Below are 20291 nucleotides of genomic sequence, written 5' to 3'. Positions count from 1 at the left end.
TAATCTGCATATAAAACATTAGAAATTAGATATTTGTTTAATTTTTATTTTGTGTTTGATTGTTAAAACAAAAAATATTTGTTGTTTGTCTCAATAAATTGGGTTAATTGAAAAATACAGTGGTTAAATTAAAAAAAAAATTTCTATTGCTCTTTGTTTTACAAAAGGTTATAAAAATGTCAATAATTATCGATACCGAACGATATTAAACATTATATTGTTGATAAATTTTTTAGCTATATCGCCCAGCCTTACTTGGTAGCAAGTACACTATATTTACAAGAAGAATTGCACACTACCATTCAAAGTTTGGAAGCAATTAGATTTTTTTTGTAATGTTGAATTTTTAAAAAAGTCTCTTGTGCTCACCCAAGGTAGCATTTATTTAATCAAATATACAATAAAAGCAATTGTGCAATATACAGTATTACAATTTAAAAATGTCCTATTTTAACATATTTTAAAATGTAATTTATTCCTGTGATGGCAAATCTCAATTCATCAGCCATTACTCCGTCTTTGTCACATTATTCTTCAGAAATCATTCTAATATGCTGATTTGGTGCTCAAGAAACATTATTATTATCAATATTGAAAACAGTTGCACTGCTTAACATTATTGTGGAAACAGATCTTTGATAAATATAAAGTTCAAAAGCAAAAAATAAACAGCATTTATTTGAAATGAAAATCTTTCATAACTTTATAAATGCCTTTACTATCAATGCATGCATCTTTGCTGAATTTCTATCTTACTGACTTCAGTTTTATATTCCACTTTTTTTAGTGAAATAATCTGTAGTTCCTCCTTTTTTATTCAGTTTCCATTCAGGCAGTAACAATGCTATGCAATTATTTGAAATACTTTTTTCCATGCCTAAAATTGTGATATTAAGCATTTCAGATGAACCCACCCTAAAATCATGACTGTGAACTAGGGATGTAACGATTAACTGCGAGCCGGTTGAAAATCGTTAAATTTCAATTTAGTTTAGTTATTTACATTTACATTATATTTAAATTTTGTAATTTAGCAGACGCTTTTATCCAAAGCGACTTACAAATGAGGACAATAGAAGCAATCAAAACCAACAAAAGAGCAATAATATGTAAGCGCTATATTAGTATATTATTATAGTGTTATATTTCAATTTCACAAAGAAATGTGCAGCATTTTGTCCAAGCAATAATAAAAGTACACATTTAATTTATAATTTGTCTTAAATCTCATTTTGTAAAAAAATAAAATAAAATAAATTAAATTAAAAAATCGTGAATCGAATCGAATCGTGAGTTGAGTGAATCGTTACATCCCTACCGTGAACATAGAAAAAAACTGTAGAATTTTCTCCATCACCACTGTGACTTTTAGCACTTTCTAAACAAAACAAAACAAAACAAACAACCAAACAAACAAAACAGCAAACCTTTCGAGGCTTGAGCTTGTCTTGCAGGTCGTACTGGCCAATGCCTTTGTAGCTAACCCCCAGCCACCACGGTATACCCTGTTTGTCCTGTGAAAGAGATGAGACTTTTTTGAAAATGAAAGGTAATAGCTTCTTTTTTTCTGGCAACGGGAGCGAAATAAAAAGATCAAATGGATCCAACCTACATATCCATTTACATACAGTAGCAGCTATTTTAACAACACTGTTTGATCTCCAAAGACATTTCTAATGAACTAAACACAATTATAATTATACCACACACATTTTACTTGTGGTTAATTATTTAACCAACCATAAATCAATTTAAGGACATATTAATTATGGCTTCAGTAATTATAATGTCTAGTTCTGTATTTCCTAAAATATCAAATGATAAATCAAACCACACACCTTCACTTTGTAGTAATGAACTCCATATGCAGGCAAAGACTCAACTAAGGTCAGATACCTGTTGAACAACAGTATAGCACAGAAAGTTAATAAGACAGTGTTTCAGACAAAAACATCAAGGAAAATTTTAACCCTAGTAAATCATCTATAATGTGTCACTGACAGAAGTCCCACAATTGATTTCTCTTGGTGCTTTCACAGTGAGGGACAATGTCAATATATCAACGCAGCAGCACAAATCAAGCTGACAGAAATGACCTTGTCTCTTCCCAATGAGCTAAAAATAAAGTGGCACAGAGTCGGTAGGCCTGTTGAAAGCAGTCACTTTCAGTAATGTGGTCTAATTAATTACGCAGTTTTGCCTTTCCACAATCAACTGTGCAGGAGTTATCAGAGGTAGAGCAAAAGGCTCAGACTTGTAGTTCCTGTACCTACGCTCCTTGAGATCATCTATGTCAGACATATAAATGATTAGTGTGCTTACCGCACGATAGCCTGTCCACGACTGAGGCCTTTCAGCTTCTTATAATGCTCGATTACTTTATCTTCACTAGAGGGCAAGAGAGAGAAGGATTACCACCCGCACAAGTGCAACAAAACAGTAATTGAGCATGAGACCAACATGTGAATGTGCCATTTAAATGACGTGGCTAGTCAGACTATTAACTAGTCAGATATAACACCAGGTGCACCCATGTGTGAAATGCCATCTGGCTGGCTGGCTTGTGAATCACACACACACAATCTCTTTGAGACAATTATGTTAATAACTGGTTTCTTAAACATACAGACACACTGTAAGTATTCATTTATTATTAGGAAACAACAAAAAGGAAAATTAATATGACAGATGAACATTACAGGAAACTTGTACACCCATAAAATCACAATATACAGGCAATTTTTATGTATATAAACTAACACAGCTGCTTTTGCATGCACTCGCACAGCTGTCTTTTAAACACTTGCACTAACACACAGCTGTTTCCTCACACACTCATTCCCACTCACACACTTCAATAATTGCTGTCTGTTAACTGGTTTACTGGTCTTACTGCTCCCCACACTCAATAGGCATTGATTAAAGCTGCCACATCAATCCTTTTAAGTGGGAGATTTCAACATCTAGACATCTAGGGCTACAGATGCCAGAGGGCAGGGATCATTAACAAGCAAGGTAATTAATTAGGTTTGTTTGAAATAAACAGTCTACAGCTTGCACATTACACATGGCCATAAGAGTCCAATTACACACATATACTTGAAACATGAAATATCTGAGTCATTTGAGTTATAGACATTGAATAATGTTCTTAAAGATATGAAATGAAAATGCACACATTTACTTGCTTAACAAATGCACATAATCTCATGCTGATGTAACCGAGGCTGCATAGGCCTATAAAATATTAACTAATAACATCATATCCCATTTTTCAAGATCAATCAAAACCTGATGGACACAATCAAGTCTCCGCCTAGATCACTTCATACTGAATACTGTGTTTCACTCGCAAAAATGTCATATTACAGAAGCTACCTGTATATATTACCAAAACAAAAAAGCAGTCTTACCAGAATGCTAATGATGGGTGCTCCTTCAATACCGCAGTGGGGAAAGCTGGAAGCTTTTTTAAGTCTGATCTTGTGCTTTCATCACTAAAAATTAAAACAAAAACAACATGTTAAAATTAAATACTTCAGAAATAAATGATGGGTGTCCTAGCTAAATATATGCTAGTGTAGAAAAACTAAACTCAGCAGTAGTGTAGATAGAATTATAGTATGTTGGCGATAGCATTACTGTAACTTTCAGCAATATGTGGGTGATTCTCATGAAATCTTCGTTTTAAACATGAAAGGTTTAAAAAGACTTGCCTCAATAATGTCCATTTTAGGCATTAAAAGTGAGGGCCGAGGTGTTTACAGATAATTTAACCTTCTTGAACATATTTTCCGAAACACACCCTTTTAAATACCATTAAAGAGAGAGAACTTAATTGTAACTTAATTATTTATTATTATTATTAAACTTCATTAAGTGCAATTTAAGCAGTTCTACAGCACAAATCAGTCAATTTTTACCTTCAATATTATAATGTAGTACCAACTGACTCTCATGTATATTTTACAGCATTAGTTGAGAGATTTTTTTTTTCCTTGAAAATTTGGCATGTACTGTACCTGATATGTATCCAAAATAATCAATATCGAATCGAGTTGGTAATCGAATCGGATCGCAAGCTTGTGAATGAGAATCAAATAGAATTGTGAAATTTGTGTCAAAACCCAGCCCTTCTGTTATCATTAGTCTGACAGTTACTTAAAACACTGAAATAATAGATATTTTTAAATTAACATTTTTCTTTAATTTTGACTCGATTCTGACTATCATTACCGCAACGCCTTCCAAAATTTGCAACCTAATGTTTTTTTATATCTCATTGAAACTTTATATTTTCAAAATGATGTGGCAAACCTGAAAGAATATAATGTATAAATTCTGTAGAAGCAGTACTTGTTTGGCCAAAACAAGGTGTGATTTAAGAGATGATGTTTGTTTTAGGAGAGCAGATATCATTCTTTTGAAATAGAACTCTGAGGTTAAGAGTGATGACACTGATAGGCGGACGTTTGAATATTTTCTTCAAAGAGCTTCTTGATGTTTGAAGAGCACATTGGTTTTATCTTTTATCATCCTGCTGGAATTCCTTTTTAGGTAAATGAGCTTCCACCTCACAACTCTTACACTTTAAACCAATCAGTGTTTGAATTACATATTACGAGCATTTTTTTTCTATTCTGCAACTACAAAAACCTTGGTTTGACATTTTATAGTCACTCAGAGCCTATATAAAGATTAGATGTAAATGTGAGATTTCCCATGTAAGGTTACAAATTCAAGCTGCAGTTAGTGATGATGTAGGACTTGAGCTAATATCATCTTATCTCAGTGGAGAGATTGTGATATACTTCAATGTCAAAGACTGTGACCTGAATATACAGGTAAAGCAAAGTGCATTTCAATTACAAATCATGTTTAAATAGTGCTGTTTCAAAGCTGTACGACCTTTCTTCTGTGGAATAAAAGCATGCGATTGCATTGACAAATTGCATCTAGTGCTTTATTAAACTTTTCTTCTTGTGTGTTGCATGGAAAAAAGGAAGACATACATGTTTGAAATGGCATGAGGGTGAGTAAACAATGACAGAATATATATTTTTTTGTGTGTGTGTGAACTATCCCTTCAAAAGCTTAGGAGGCCACACATTTAATACAACAAAAGCTACATAAAAATCTAACTGGCACCATCATGAATCATGATGGAACAAAAGACACAACACCTGAATTCATAAAACAGGACAGCATTGTTATTGAAAACCCTCATATCATGGGCTTCCAGACATCTGATCTGCTTTAGCAAGCTATGATCTTTTCCAAAACTGTCTTGAGGGTGCAGTGGGCAATATTGTTTTCACAGGAAGCAATTACTCAGATAACAAAGCACAAGAACTGATCTAAATGTGCAGAACACTGTAAAACCATAACATCAGATTCAGAATACTTAGAAAATTAATTGAAAACAAAAGGAAACAGGTTACAGAACTGAAAACATGTAAAACCTTTCTAACCCTACTTATCAGCCCATTAATACCTTGCTTGACTAAGCACCACTATATTCCATGGCGCACCTCCCTTTCCAAGCCAGCTGATTCTGTAGTTCAGCAATTTATGATAAGTTTGAAGGTATAAATCTAGCAGGCCGGTTTGATGATGTGGTAAAATACAGTAAGCTGGTGCCCTGAGACCGCAATGCCTTGTCAGCAATCTGGAATTCATTATGCTGTCTGTACTATCAAACAGTTGGCAAGGAATGGCGCGCAAACACTTAACCCAGCACAAGCAGCGCATGGAGGAGTTAGAGCCATGTGTCAGCTTTTTCAAGAATACACCTACCCTCATTACAAGGAAATCAGAGGGAAATGGGTCATTTGATGCTAACGTCCTTGAACTGAAGGCAACTTCTGCTTAGAATTCAGGTTCAACAAGATCAAGGATTATCGCAGTAAAATTTAAGAGTCCTCACTGTTTATTTTAAAAGTGGCACCACTTCCTGAACTTTCTATATTCTCTCTAAAGTGCTAGGACATATGGGGGGTGATCTTCTAGGGAGAACCCCCACTTGGTTGCTCCTGACATAAACTGCAGACAGATGACATCAGCGTCCTGCATGACGCCCTATCGTCTGCCAACTGGAGATGTCTCCACTCCCTCTCCCAGAAAATCTATGCAGTCTTAACAGTGGAGAGGAGGAGGAGTAGGTTTATATGGAGAGAGGTGGGGGTCTTCCTTCCTACATAAACTTAAAGCCCTGGGCCTCCAAATGCAACCGCTCAATCTTTATGAGATCTGGAAGCTTTTATCCACATGGAAAGAACAGAAACCAGAGGAAGAGAAGGTCTGAGGGCTTGCTGTATCCTAAGCCCACTTAAACTATAAAAGCACGCTATCAGTAACGATACGCTGCTACCAGAACTGCTCGACAGCACTGCTTAATTATGTGCCAGAAAAGAGTAAAGTTAATATCAGCTATAAAAATGTACTCACATAACCCACCTATCTTTAACCAAAAACTAAAAATTGGGCATACAGTACGGTTTAAAATGTATGGGGTTGGTAAGATTTTTTAAATATTTTTGAAAGAAGTCTCTTATGCTCACCAAAGCAATTTATTTGATCAAAAATTATTAAAAACGATAATATTGTGTGGAAATATTATCACAATTTAAAATAACTGTTTTCTATTATTAATACATTTTAAAATGTAAATTATTCCTGTAACGGCAAAGCTGAATTTTCATTACTCCAGTCTTCAGTGTCACATAATCCTTCAGAAAAATCTAACATGCTGATTTGGTGCTGATTAAAAAAAATAAATCTATGACCCAAACAGTGGAACAGTGAACAGTGCTGTACAATAATATCTCTCTCTATATATATGCATTTATTATATTTTTAAATATAATTTATTAAAACACACACACACACAATGAAATGTACATCTGTTAACTCATTGTCATATAACCAAACATGCACATCATGCGAGATCAACACGATTCCACAGAAAAGAGCAGCGCCAATGTGCCACTTCCTGTTGTAGAAGTACTAGACATACAGTAAATGTAAAAGGCCAGAGTGAAAGCAGCTCCAATATGCCACCTGTGGCTGTGTACTCTAACCTCCCATTTTCACACTAAGCCCTTTCGATATGTCCCTTCCTGTCCCTTTTTGACAAAAACAAGTCAACACAGAAAGAAAACAAAGCTTGTCAAAGCCATTTCACAAGGTCTTTAACAAGTTCCCCACTGCTAAACAAAAGCAGTCGTTGTTGCAAGGTAAACATTTTCAGAGTAAAATGGAATGTTTACACACACCTCTGTTCCCAATAGTGGACAAGCTTTGTTTTCTAATAATGAACTGCAAGGCTATTGAGAAAGAGTGACCAACACATGTTCAAACCTTTCTGACCAATTCTCCCTTACATTTTTTTTTTTGTTACTTTAACAGATTGTTTTATCCCTATGCATCCCATTAACTGCCTCAAGATTAGTCCATGCTAACAGAGAAGGCGAAGAATGCCATTACTTACAACAACTAATCATTTGGAGTAAACCTCCTGAAAATTTATGAATGAAGAGCCAGGTAATATGCCTACCAGTATGATGACTGTGGTAATGTGCTTAGAAAGTGGGCAACATATATAAACAACGAAAATCTCTAAATTGAATTATGCTCTGTCTTACACAAAATGCACATGCCAAGAGTCCTTTTTAAGGTTTAAGTCCAGAAATATCCAAGCCAAGGACATATACATCAGATATATTGACTGCCAGTTCTTCTTACTCATTAAATGTTTCCTTTGGAAATGATCAACTAGGGCTGGATTCACAACAAAACAATGAGGCACACAGCCTAATCATTAACTTAAAATGCTTGCTTTGAGATGGATCTAACCAGAGGTGGACAGTAGTGAAGTATTTTTACTTTACTCAAGTAAATTTAAAAAGTATCTGTAGTTTATCAGAGTGTTTTTCTTTGGAAAACTGTTACTTCACTACATTCCAAAGCATAATATCATACTTTTTACTGCGCTACATTTCATAAATAAAAGTTGTTGTTTGTTTTACCTTTAATACTTAAGAATATTAAAAATGTAGTACTTTCTTGTACTCAAGTAAATCTTTGAATTACCTTTACTTGAGTAAACGTAAGAAAGTAACAGATTTCTAATGTAACTAAGTATTAAATTATATTTAATATGAAACGTAGTGCAGTAAAAAGTACAATATTATGCTTTGGAATGTTGTGAAGTAAAATTTTCTAGAGAAAAACACTCTGATAAAGTTCAGACACTTGAAAAGTACTTTTACAGCAAAGTAAAAATACTTCACTACTGTCCGCCTCTGGATCTAACTTAACAAACACACAACTCCACCACTAAGTTAGACGCACACTAATTTTAGCGATAAAAATAAAAACACAGAACATGACATTTAACTATTTTGAAATGATGCAACCAAACTGAGTGCAACAATTTTTTTCTTTGTCCAGCTCTATTAATCTTATTGTACATTTTAATTATCAGATAAAGAAAAAAAAAAAAATCAACACGCTCACAAAAAAAAGTGCATACAGTGACCCTGAAAAGTATTTGTAAAATTCATCCACACTCAATGTATGTAATTGAACAAGAAAGAGAAAATTCAATACCAAATAAAATGTGCTCTCAAATGATGCTTAACCTTTTCTCAGAACGAACTTTTTATTCATTGCTTTTTCTGTTTACAACCTGGTTCCAATGTCATTTTAGTGGATTAAATCAGTTCCCTCAAGTTCACACAAGTGTCATAGCAGGTGTATTTTACATTAAGTCTGACAACCAGAGAATGTTACACTTTTAGATAAATAAACCTTTACTAGTGTTTTCCTAATTTTGAACAATGTCTATTAATTATCCAAACACAAACAAACCTTTAAAAATTAACTAAACATGATATGTATTTATACATTTATAATCATCTATATTACAGGGGTCGGTTACCCCCGATCTAATGCAATCTTGAAACCAAGATGAAAGATTTCTCTTACCTTGTGTAGTCTCCGTATGCCTCCTAAAGAAAAGAGGCAAAATGCTTGTGTTGATGAATCATTCAGATTGAACCTTTACACATGCTTGAGTCAATGCGGTAAGAAGCTTAACTCCAGAGTGGGTTTACTACAGACCACACGTCTCTAAACTTTGTATTACACATTTGCCAAATAATGAAAAGTTGATCATTAGTTAACGTTACGTCGCATCCTAAGCATTTCAGTGCACAAACGTGCAACGAGGGGACGTTGTTTCATACGACAGTTTGGCGAAAAGATAAATGCAAATTCTTACGCAAAAACCGGACATACAGTAGTACGCATGCAGTTATAACCAGCTCAGTTGTAAAGCAGCTTCGGATACAAATTGGGTATGAAAATGACTCGCAGCGAGTCTGTCAAAACTAACCCAGAGAATGAAAAATGCTCACTCACCTGAACAGTGTACGCGGCTAACTTAAAAACGATCTCACTCTCCACTTCAATATTTTCCTGTAAGTTTAAAAAAGAAGGAGTTAAAAAATAAACGCTTTACTCACTCGGCTTTCGGAAGACACCGTATCTAACGTTATCTATATATCCCACCAACCGTTTCCACACACACAGGTTCCACTGAGGACGATACCATCACTGTAAACAGACACAGGGTGTCTTTACAAAAATAATCACTTTATCTACCTAACACGCAATATATCATTACATGACTGACAAATTATTACAATAACACACGAATCTAGCATTTTAAAGAATAAAAGTCACTAATATATTCGGAATGACTGCAACAAATAACCAATCCACCCCAGGATGACATGGTACAGTCTGGGAGCAGGTTCAGCTCACTCACCTGAACAGTGTACGCGGCTAACTTAAAAACGATCTCACTCTCCACTTCAATATTTTCCTGTAAGTTTAAAAAAGAAGGAGTTAAAAAATAAACGCTTTACTCACTCGGCTTTCGGAAGACACCGTATCTAACGTTATCTATATATCCCACCAACCGTTTCCACACACACAGGTTCCACTGAGGACGATACCATCACTGTAAACAGACACAGGGTGTCTTTACAAAAATAATCACTTTATCTACCTAACACGCAATATATCATTACATGACTGACAAATTATTACAATAACACACGAATCTAGCATTTTAAAGAATAAAAGTATATATTATATATATAGTATATATATACTAATATATTCGGAATGACTGCAACAAACAACCAATCCACCCCAGGATGACATGGTACAGTCTGGGAGCAGGTTCAGCGCTCGTGTTTCAACATGCATCAAAAGAAGTAAACTCTACTGTCTCGCGAAAGCAAATAATGATAAAAACAAACTTCATGACTTTGAATAAATTGTTTTCTCCACACGGTCGCGCCGGGGTAATTTTAAATAAATTACAAAAGTAGTTTGTGGCTGTAGGACGAGTTACAATAGTAGATATTTAATCGGTCAACATGGGGTCGCTGTACAGCAACGAGTAAAATCCCTCAACCACTCAATCACGCCATATGCAGCGCCCCGTGAGGGCTCAGGTCACGCCACTCTATAGTACAAAGACAAATGGCTGATTGCTAATGGCAATCTTGCAAATATTTACTTGTATCTAAAGCCATTTATTACATTACTTTAACAGTAATTTTATATATAAATATGATTAGCTTTAAATATCAAGTAAACATTTGCAAAATTTATATTATATATTTATATACGTGTACAATAACAATATTTATATTTATTATTAGGGGTGTAACAGTTTGAATTTTTACAAATGTAAGCATTAAGTCATATTACAGCAAAATGCAGCATACTAAATAAAATGCAAAATGAAATTACATACAAAACCCTAACATTTCTTAAATGTCCATGTTTATTCCCATATACAGAAAGTAGATATAAATAATTATATTCTCCCTGTCAAAAATCAGCAACTAGTAAACACAAACACGGTTCAGCATTACACTGGAGAGATATACTCATTTGCGGAATTACATTTGGTGGTTCAATAATAGCCTTAATAGTTGTAAGAGGCTAGAGAGGAGCCAGCCAACCCTGCAGCGTCCTGCTGTGTCAGGGCTGTCATCTGTAGAAGCCCGTAATCAAAAAGAACTTAATGGAAGCCACCTGCCAAGCTCTTTTAAAGCCTCACAAAAAATAAAATAAAAGGGAAAAATAATCAAATGGACAATTGTTGTAAAAAACATAAGAAAACAACACAACTGCAATAAATTGTTGATAACATATGATAACAATTATTAAATGTTATCATGCATCGCACTACAAAATTACAGAAAAATCTGAATGAGTATTGTAATGTTTAATAAACCTTTGCTGATTAGTTGTTTTGATCTGTGACATGATTTTAATATTGATAACATATTATAAAAATTATTAACTGTTATCATGCATTGCACTACAAAATTACAGAAAAATCTTAATGAGTATTGTAATGTTTAATAAACCTATGCTGATTAGTTGTTTTGATCTGTGACATGATTTTAATACTTGGATCACTTACATTGTAGACAGATATCTTAGCATTCCGGAAAAACAGTTCAACGGTGGTAGCGTCTTTCAAATATGCAACACTCTCGATGTAAAACCTACAAAAAACACAGCAACAGTCAATGCAGAACATACATTTACTCCTATAATAAACGTAAACTAACAATGTTTACATATGAAGAGAAAAGAGATATGAATGAGTAGATATTATTGTCAATCCCAATGCCAAATCTTCTCTTGTCTCCATCTAAGCATATCTTGCTTTTGTGTACGTAAATTGCATCAGCATGTATGTGCAGGTGGCGCCCCCTATTGGGTAGCCATTGAACATGCAAATGAGTGAATCTGAACTAACCTGACTTGGAATTTGAGCTCAAGTGGTCCAGTCTTTTTGGAAAAGTCATGGTCCAGCACCCTGCGATCCAGTTGAAGCCAGTTTTTTTGACCCCTAAGGAATGGCAATAAGATTAATTGAATACTTTGGTTAAAGTGGCATAAGAAAAACGTATCTGCCATACTGAGAGAACTAACTACATAATTTAACCTTACATGTTGTGTATGATCCTGTATGTGCTTTGTCGGAATGAATGAATGATCAAAGGGTCTTAAGGCCAGTTCACACCAAGAACGATAACTATAAAGATAACTATATTAGCGTCCACACCAGCGAACGATATTGTCTGTTTATTGTAAGCATATGCTTTAAATTCTCGGGCTTGTGAAAGCAGGATTGATTTTGATTGGGTGTCAATGTTTTTATCGTTCATCAGCTGGAAAAAAATAGTTCTGAAAGTGATTCCAACGATATCGTGTCTCTGTGCATTTTTAAAACGCATAACTTTTGCTACGGTTACGCCTGACATTTACACTGCGTTTTTCAACCCTCGAAAACTGAGACTTTCGAAAACGCTGCAGACCCCGTTTTAGTTTGAAAACTCCGGGGTTGCGTTTCAGTGTAAACGGACCAAAACTGCGTATCCTTGACGACCGTGTAAACAATGACATCATGCACATTGTTGTACCTGCATGAATGGTCATGTGACATGCGTTTTCGGTTGTGTAGTGTGGACGGAGAACGTTTCTGAAACGCAGTGAAAACGCCAGTGTAGACGAGAATCGTTTTCATTTTAAAACATAAACAGGGCCTAAGCCTTTTGTTCAAAAGCATGCAATTTGACAAGATGTATAGTAGTTTGGTAGAAGTTTAGTTATTATTTGAGGTTGTCTGGCTAATGATCACATACTATAAATTAATATTATAATTAAAGATCTACTCAGGACGTCTTTGTATTAAGTGGTGAAAAAGTGCTTGCTTATTGCTTAACAATAAGCAAGACTTCAGAAAATCATAACTGCAAAAATCACTTCACCAACTAACTTCTCATCCGTGAAGGAGATTCCAAAATATTCTTTCTCTTTCAGGTTAAAATGCGATGAAACCAGATCCAGAAGATCCCGGGACAACAGTTTTGGCTGTATTAGGGAAAACGGGTGTTAATCTTAATTTTTTTTATTCCATATATTATATGTCTGCCTGTCTATCTATGAGTTAGTGTGGTGAGTAAACTTTACCTGGACCAGCAGTTCCAGCTGCCTGTCATCTAGCAGAAGCACCTGACACAGCCGGCCCTCCGTCATCTGTCAAAGTAAAACACAACATCCAGTTAGTCTTAAAATATTCAATATTTGTATTTAACTAATTCACAAAAATATGGTAATGAACAACCAAACTGTTCAAAAGTTTGGGATTTTAAATAAATACTTTTATTCAGCAAGGATGCAATAAATTGTATATAAAAAGTGACATTTTGTAATAATACAAAATATTTTTATTTTAAATAAACAGCACAACTGTTTTCAACATTAATAATAAGAAATGTTTCTTGAACACCAAATCATGATATTAGAATGATTTCTAAAGGATCATGTGACACTGAAGTCTGCTGAAAATTCAGCTTTGCCCATCATAGGGATAAATTACATTTTTATAATTATTATCTGCAGACCCCGTTTTAGTTTGAAAACTCCGGGGTTGCGTTTCAGTGTAAACGGACCAAAACTGCGTATCCTTGACGACCGTGTAAACAATGACATCATGCACATTGTTGTACCTGCATGAATGGTCATGTGACATGCGTTTTCGGTTGTGTAGTGTGGACGGAGAACGTTTCTGAAACGCAGTGAAAACGCCAGTGTAGACGAGAATCGTTTTCATTTTAAAACATAAACAGGGCCTAAGCCTTTTGTTCAAAAGCATGCAATTTGACAAGATGTATAGTAGTTTGGTAGAAGTTTAGTTATTATTTGAGGTTGTCTGGCTAATGATCACATACTATAAATTAATATTATAATTAAAGATCTACTCAGGACGTCTTTGTATTAAGTGGTGAAAAAGTGCTTGCTTATTGCTTAACAATAAGCAAGACTTCAGAAAATCATAACTGCAAAAATCACTTCACCAACTAACTTCTCATCCGTGAAGGAGATTCCAAAATATTCTTTCTCTTTCAGGTTAAAATGCGATGAAACCAGATCCAGAAGATCCCGGGACAACAGTTTTGGCTGTATTAGGGAAAACGGGTGTTAATCTTAATTTTTTTTATTCCATATATTATATGTCTGCCTGTCTATCTATGAGTTAGTGTGGTGAGTAAACTTTACCTGGACCAGCAGTTCCAGCTGCCTGTCATCTAGCAGAAGCACCTGACACAGCCGGCCCTCCGTCATCTGTCAAAGTAAAACACAACATCCAGTTAGTCTTAAAATATTCAATATTTGTATTTAACTAATTCACAAAAATATGGTAATGAACAACCAAACTGTTCAAAAGTTTGGGATTTTAAATAAATACTTTTATTCAGCAAGGATGCAATAAATTGTATATAAAAAGTGACATTTTGTAATAATACAAAATATTTTTATTTTAAATAAACAGCACAACTGTTTTCAACATTAATAATAAGAAATGTTTCTTGAACACCAAATCATGATATTAGAATGATTTCTAAAGGATCATGTGACACTGAAGTCTGCTGAAAATTCAGCTTTGCCCATCATAGGGATAAATTACATTTTTATAATTATTATACCGGTATTATATATTTTATATATGACTATTTTATAAAATATATTTATTTTATATATTTAAAAAATCTATTTAGCATAATTGGTGAGCATAAGAGACTTCTTTCAAAAACATGAAAAAAAATGTAAACAATAGTGAATTTAATATTTTTATTGACCCTGTATATGTGTATGTAATATTTTGAACATATTCCTCAATGACCTCTAATACAGATTTAGTCATCATCATAACCTACTGCTATACTTATAAACACTAATCTAATGATGTGAGGAGAGTGTGTCCTCTGATACTGGGTTAATAAATTGGATTGTTTTTCCCATTGGGAAGATTGCTCTCCGTGTAGAGTCAGCTGGATTTAGATGTGATCTTGGCAGCCTCCTGTCAGGGTGACTTTAGGAGTATTCAACAAAGTCAGAGAACACTAAATTATTTAATTAAATGAAAGTACTAATTATGCTTTTATACTATTTAGGATGTAGCATTTGATTTAGAATGGGAGAGAGGAGAAAACACAGAGTGAGTGAAAAAGACTTACACAAGAGCATAAAAAAATTTGAACTGATGTAAACCTGAACTTGTAAAGACACATTGTTCTCTTCACCATGTCTAGTACAACGCTTATATTTGTTTTTCGTGGTTTACATCATGTTTTCTTACACAATGGCTGCACAGCTGCAGCTGAAAGCCCTTTATGTACAAGACTGAGCCTTAATAGAATTCAGTATAATCTGAGTGAATCATAGTCGTGAAATTCCAATCCGCAAATCTTTTTACTGTTCAAAGCTGCCCCCGATAAGCTTTATCATGATAATATAACTATAATTATGTATAATCAATCCACCCTCATATTATCTTTAACATTGCATTAAATCAATTGCAAAATTATTAACACACACAATCAACTTTCTCCTTCATGCATTAAAAAGGTGATGAGCTTGACGTTTCAACATAGAGCATGCGTGAATTCTGCTTAATTAATGAGAACCAAATTATCTCTCTTCACCAGATTCACCAGTGTACATGTACTGATAACAGTTGATTAATTAACCAAAATTAGCCACTCTCATGTAAATTCACCAACTTTCTTGTGACTCACATTTTTTATATAATATAATATAAAATAAAATGTAATATAATATAAATGTAAATTATTTTAGATTTTAATACTTGGTATGAAAATGTCTGCAAGAGTAAACATTTCTTAAATGTAATTGTGATCAAACAAGAGCTATAATAAGTAGGCTGCTACTGAATAAAAAAAGCTGAGGGCTAGCCGCTATAAAAAACAAGGACCTGCATTTAAGCCGTCTTAATGAAGAGAATTATTGGTGTTGTTAATTACACAGGCTCCATTGTCTAAGCTTGGATTAGTCACTATAGAAACTCTTTACAGGACTATAGCCCAGCCAGATGAATGTTTAAAGCCATGCTTTGGTAAAACTTGTTATGAAGGATGACATAGAACATGCATACTAATAACAATACATCTTCTCTGTGTTTTTTTTTTTTTTCAAATTCATTCCAAATGGAGAACATTACTTGGATTTCAGCATTACTTTACATTACGTGGAATTAATTCTTAGGCAATGTTTTGCTTAGCTTAAGGTGAAGTTTAATATTTAAATTTTGATTAGATCAATACCTTAGCAGTCAATACCGATTACCATACATAAGTAAAATCTGCTCCAGCAGCAATGCAGGGAGCCTCATTGGCTTTGAGTTGAACTTTATCTTGCCAAAAACAATGCTCTTGAAAGTGCTTTACACTAGACTCAGCATCAGCATTATTTATACTTAACGTGGCATCACTTCCCTGCCCGCCTAAGACTTTCTTGCCCCCCACTAAAAAGCCCTGAAAAAACATCCACTTATGTATTTTCTGCTTGTCCAGTATAGATTTAGTCATTTGTTTTGTGTGCTATCAGACTAAAAGAGTAGCTGTTATAACAGTCTGCTAACTCATGTTATGGAACAATGCAGACAAATAAGTTAGTATAGAGTTTGGGATCTGTAAAGAATATTTAAACTTGTGACTTTAAACTTTATCTGAAGACAATGGAAGTATAACGGATTTGTGTTTGCGTATGAATTAAGGCTATATATGTGCATATGGGGGGAAAGGGAATGAGTGACCATGCAAAACTAGAGGGTCGTGTGATGTATAATGCTCTTGACATATGGGTCATTCACCCTGAATTATAATCTGAGTTCAAACAAAGCCCTATACTCCCTCTCCAGAAACATACACACACACGCTTGTGGACACAGTTACCACTAGCTCTAATAAAAAAAAAAAAAAACTTAAACCATTATTAGTACCACTAGCGCCAAACCTGTCTTACTTTCAGATGTGCATCATCTGTGACCTGAAGACCCCTTAACCTCTGCCATGCGTGAGTGTGATTTTTCAAGTCTAATCTTATACAAACAATACCATTTCAAGGTGAGTCACAAGAAAAATAAAAGGATGAAATGACTCAGACCTACCAGCTCTAAAACTACATCAAAAACTTAAGAGAAAAAAATAAACATCTGGAGAGAAGATCTGTCTGGATATATAAATATCACTCAACTGTGGAGTTACTCTCAATAAAGTTGATTAAAGAAACACAGAAATAAAATTGGCTATTAAATTTCTAGTTGAATTTTGATCAGTTTCTCACACATCATATGGGTTCAGACCATGATCATTAATAAACTTGGTATAGTATGGACTTCTTTTTTGGTTTTATATTGTGCTTTTTGGGCATTTGTGAAGCTTCACAGACCGTGGTATCCATTCACTTTCACCATATGGAAAAGAGCAGTGTCAGCATCCTGTAAACAAATGATTTTTGTATGATAGAAGAAAAAAAACCACATTATATATATACATATATACACACACATATAAAATGCAAAAACAACTAATAGGCCTATAACCTGAATAAAAATAAAACAACGAGTCCATAAGTCAAACAGTAAATACAAAGCAGTCCTAATGAATGCGGTTTTGCGAGATTTGTTTAACTTCTATTATTTTCTCAGTGACATTCAGTATATTTTGCTCTAGAAACATCACCTGACAATCAGTTTGCTCCTGCTAAACTGCAGCAAGTGACAGTCATTTTAAGGAAACATTGAAATACTCTAAAGATGTTTGCCGATCAGCTTTCTTTGCATGTTTAGCCTACATAAAGAATATGGCATGCAGATTCCCCCATAAAATAAGTATTTTAATGTACATTTTATGAATTGACATTAATAATCACGATTACAAAATCATTGAATGGTTCTAATTTTTTGTCATAACTGGGCAGCCCTAATTTATTTTCTAAATACAGAACCCCCGAGGAAGACTTACAACATTTTTTGATGAAGCCCCTCTTTTTACTGACCATTTGTCGACAAAGAAAAACAAATATTCATATTTACTTCCTATTCATGGAAAGTATACAAGCTGACATGTTTTTCACACAGCGTCAATAAACATCTTTCTTCACAGAGTTTGAAAAAAGATGTGGTTCCACAAAGACTTTAGACACTTTCTCCAAATACTTTACATTGAACTCACATACAAAATTAAAATAAAATATAGAAAAGCTCATGATGAGCATCAGATTTCTCTGATGACAACAAGCATCTGTTCATCTTGACTTCTGAAGAAACCACATTAGTGTTTAACAGCATGCATTATATATTAGATGTCATGAATGACTGAATCCAGGTTAAGGTTAATAATACAACATTCCTTAGACACAATGACATCAGACAGACCTCAGCACAACAATAAGAGGAGAAACAGTGACGCTTGCACTCATAAAAAGTATGTGAGTTGAGCAGATAGTGCTATGACAATGTCTAAAAGAACATTTACATTCGTGTTTTGACTTAATAGACCTACTCTCAATACCCTACTAAAATATTTTTTGTCAGACATCTAAAGAAATAGTTCTCATAAATTAAACTTCTGTCATCAGCTACACACCCTCATGTTGCTCCAAACCCATATGCCTTTCTATCTTCCATGACGCACAAAAGAAGTTTTACATATGGTGAAAGTGAATGGTGACATCAGCTGTCAAGTAAGATTTTCAAGCAAAGATTTTAATTGAATAATAAATACATTTCAGTTTGCTCCTCACATAAGCGCTCACATGGCTTCATAAGACTTGGAATAATTCATATAGGCTATTTTTATGAATCTTTTTATTTTTCTTTGTTTAGTTAGACACTAGACAATCCCTGGTCTCCATCCACTTTCATTATATGAAGCAGCTAGAAAGTCACACAGTTTTGGACCAACACGACTCGAGCGTGAGTAAATGATGACAGAATTTTTATTCTTGGCAAAACACGCCCTTTAATTTAGATTTACACTGTCGTTCAAAAGAATGGGGTCAGTACAAGGCTGCATTTATTTGATCAAAAATACAGTAATATTGTAAAATATTAGTACAATTTAAAATAACTGTTTTCTATTTTGTTATATTTTAAAATGAAATTTATTTCTATAATGGCAAAGCTGAATTTTCAGCAGCCATTACTCCAGTCTTCACTGTCACATGATCCTTCAGAAATTATTCTAATATGCAGATTTGATTTGAAGAAACATTTCTTATTATTATCAATGTTGAAAACAGTTGTGCAGCCTAATATATTTGTGATTTTTTTTTTTTAAATAATAATCTTTTGTAACATTATAAATGACCTTTACTGTCAATTTTGATCAATTTAATGCATACTTGGTGACTAAATGTAATATATATATATACATACATATGACCCCAAACCTTTGAACCATAGTCTACATGACATAGATATAGACATCTCATACCTGGTAGACATCTCCCAGATGACACCATGTCTGCAGGAACCTCCTACAGGGCACAAGCCCATCACTGTAGCATCTCCTCAGCACCTGTTCAGCCACAGTCCACACTAACTGACTTCCAGAAGCCAGCAGATCCTCTAAGCCACAAAATAAGTCCAGCGCCATCCCTGTTTGTCTGGCACACTAAGAAGGTGTGTGCTCCCTCTGAGGCTGATGTAACCTAACTGGAGCCTGGAAGAGCCAGGGTCGGAATGCCACTGGCTGGGTTTGAGGCTCTGTATGTAGGCTTCTGTCCAAGACTTTCCCCCTTGGAAGAGCGCACAGAGAGAGGACAAGCCACAAACAATCCACACTCAGAGACAAGCCTACTGAAGCTACTTAGACATACTCAGTGATGCACACACACACACTCATATACAAAAGAATGTGCACTCACACACACACACACACACACACACATATTTACGCAAATTGTACACAATGACCGTCCCAACCGTGCCAGTCCCTTCTCATAAACAAAAGTTGTGGTTTCTCTGTGCTTTTCACAAGCGTATGTCTTTTATGACCAACGTTTTACAGACCCTTATATAAGACCAATCAAATGAGAATGTTTTGTTAGTCATAGCGATTAAAATAAAGACACAGAAGGTAAGGGTTACGATTCGCTGTTTCTGTATGTGTGTGAAAGTGTCTTTTAATGGTGTAGTTTCCGCCAGATGCCACACTTCTCCATTCCATAAAGGAAAAATTTATAAAAATACCTACTTTCATTTGAGCTATACGTAATATAGGAGGGCTGATGTGTTATTACTAACGCCCAAACTCTACAGCAAATTATAGAGGAAATTTAAAGGACGAAATGGAATAAATTAGGACATTTTCCATTCTCTCAGT

General features: G+C 34.5%; 1 protein-coding gene across 3 annotated transcripts in view; it reads right to left on the bottom strand.

Moving 5' to 3' along the window:
- Positions 1 to 19577, bottom strand: part of LOC107750236 (FERM domain-containing protein 4B-like) — a 43170-nt gene extending 23593 nt beyond the window's left edge. The window contains exons 1-11 of one of the 3 annotated variants that reach the window (XM_016565537.1): positions 19401 to 19577; positions 14161 to 14226; positions 13967 to 14061; positions 11855 to 11947; positions 11513 to 11597; positions 9833 to 9889; positions 8989 to 9011; positions 3414 to 3497; positions 2323 to 2388; positions 1839 to 1896; positions 1428 to 1514 (exon numbers count right to left, since the gene is read on the bottom strand). In XM_016565537.1, the coding sequence (XP_016421023.1) occupies positions 1428 to 1514; positions 1839 to 1896; positions 2323 to 2388; positions 3414 to 3497; positions 8989 to 9011; positions 9833 to 9889; positions 11513 to 11597; positions 11855 to 11947; positions 13967 to 14061; positions 14161 to 14226; positions 19401 to 19562 (876 nt within the window). In that variant the 5' untranslated portion in view covers positions 19563 to 19577. Of the gene's footprint in view, positions 1 to 1427; positions 1515 to 1838; positions 1897 to 2322; positions 2389 to 3413; positions 3498 to 8988; positions 9012 to 9423; positions 9481 to 9577; positions 9637 to 9832; positions 9890 to 9986; positions 10046 to 11512; positions 11598 to 11854; positions 11948 to 13966; positions 14062 to 14160; positions 14227 to 19400 lie in introns of those variants that run through there. The other 2 variants (XM_016565536.1, XM_016565535.1) reach the window with 2 other exon arrangements.
- Positions 19578 to 20291: the final 714 nt, after the last annotated feature.

Source organism: Sinocyclocheilus rhinocerous, unplaced genomic scaffold (genome assembly GCF_001515625.1).
Source record: "Sinocyclocheilus rhinocerous isolate Xijiao unplaced genomic scaffold, SAMN03320098_v1.1 scaffold963, whole genome shotgun sequence".
Classification (NCBI taxonomy): domain Eukaryota; kingdom Metazoa; phylum Chordata; class Actinopteri; order Cypriniformes; family Cyprinidae; genus Sinocyclocheilus; species Sinocyclocheilus rhinocerous.
The sequence above is the reverse complement of the archived record's forward strand: the minus strand, read 5'-3'. Positions and strand labels throughout refer to the sequence as shown.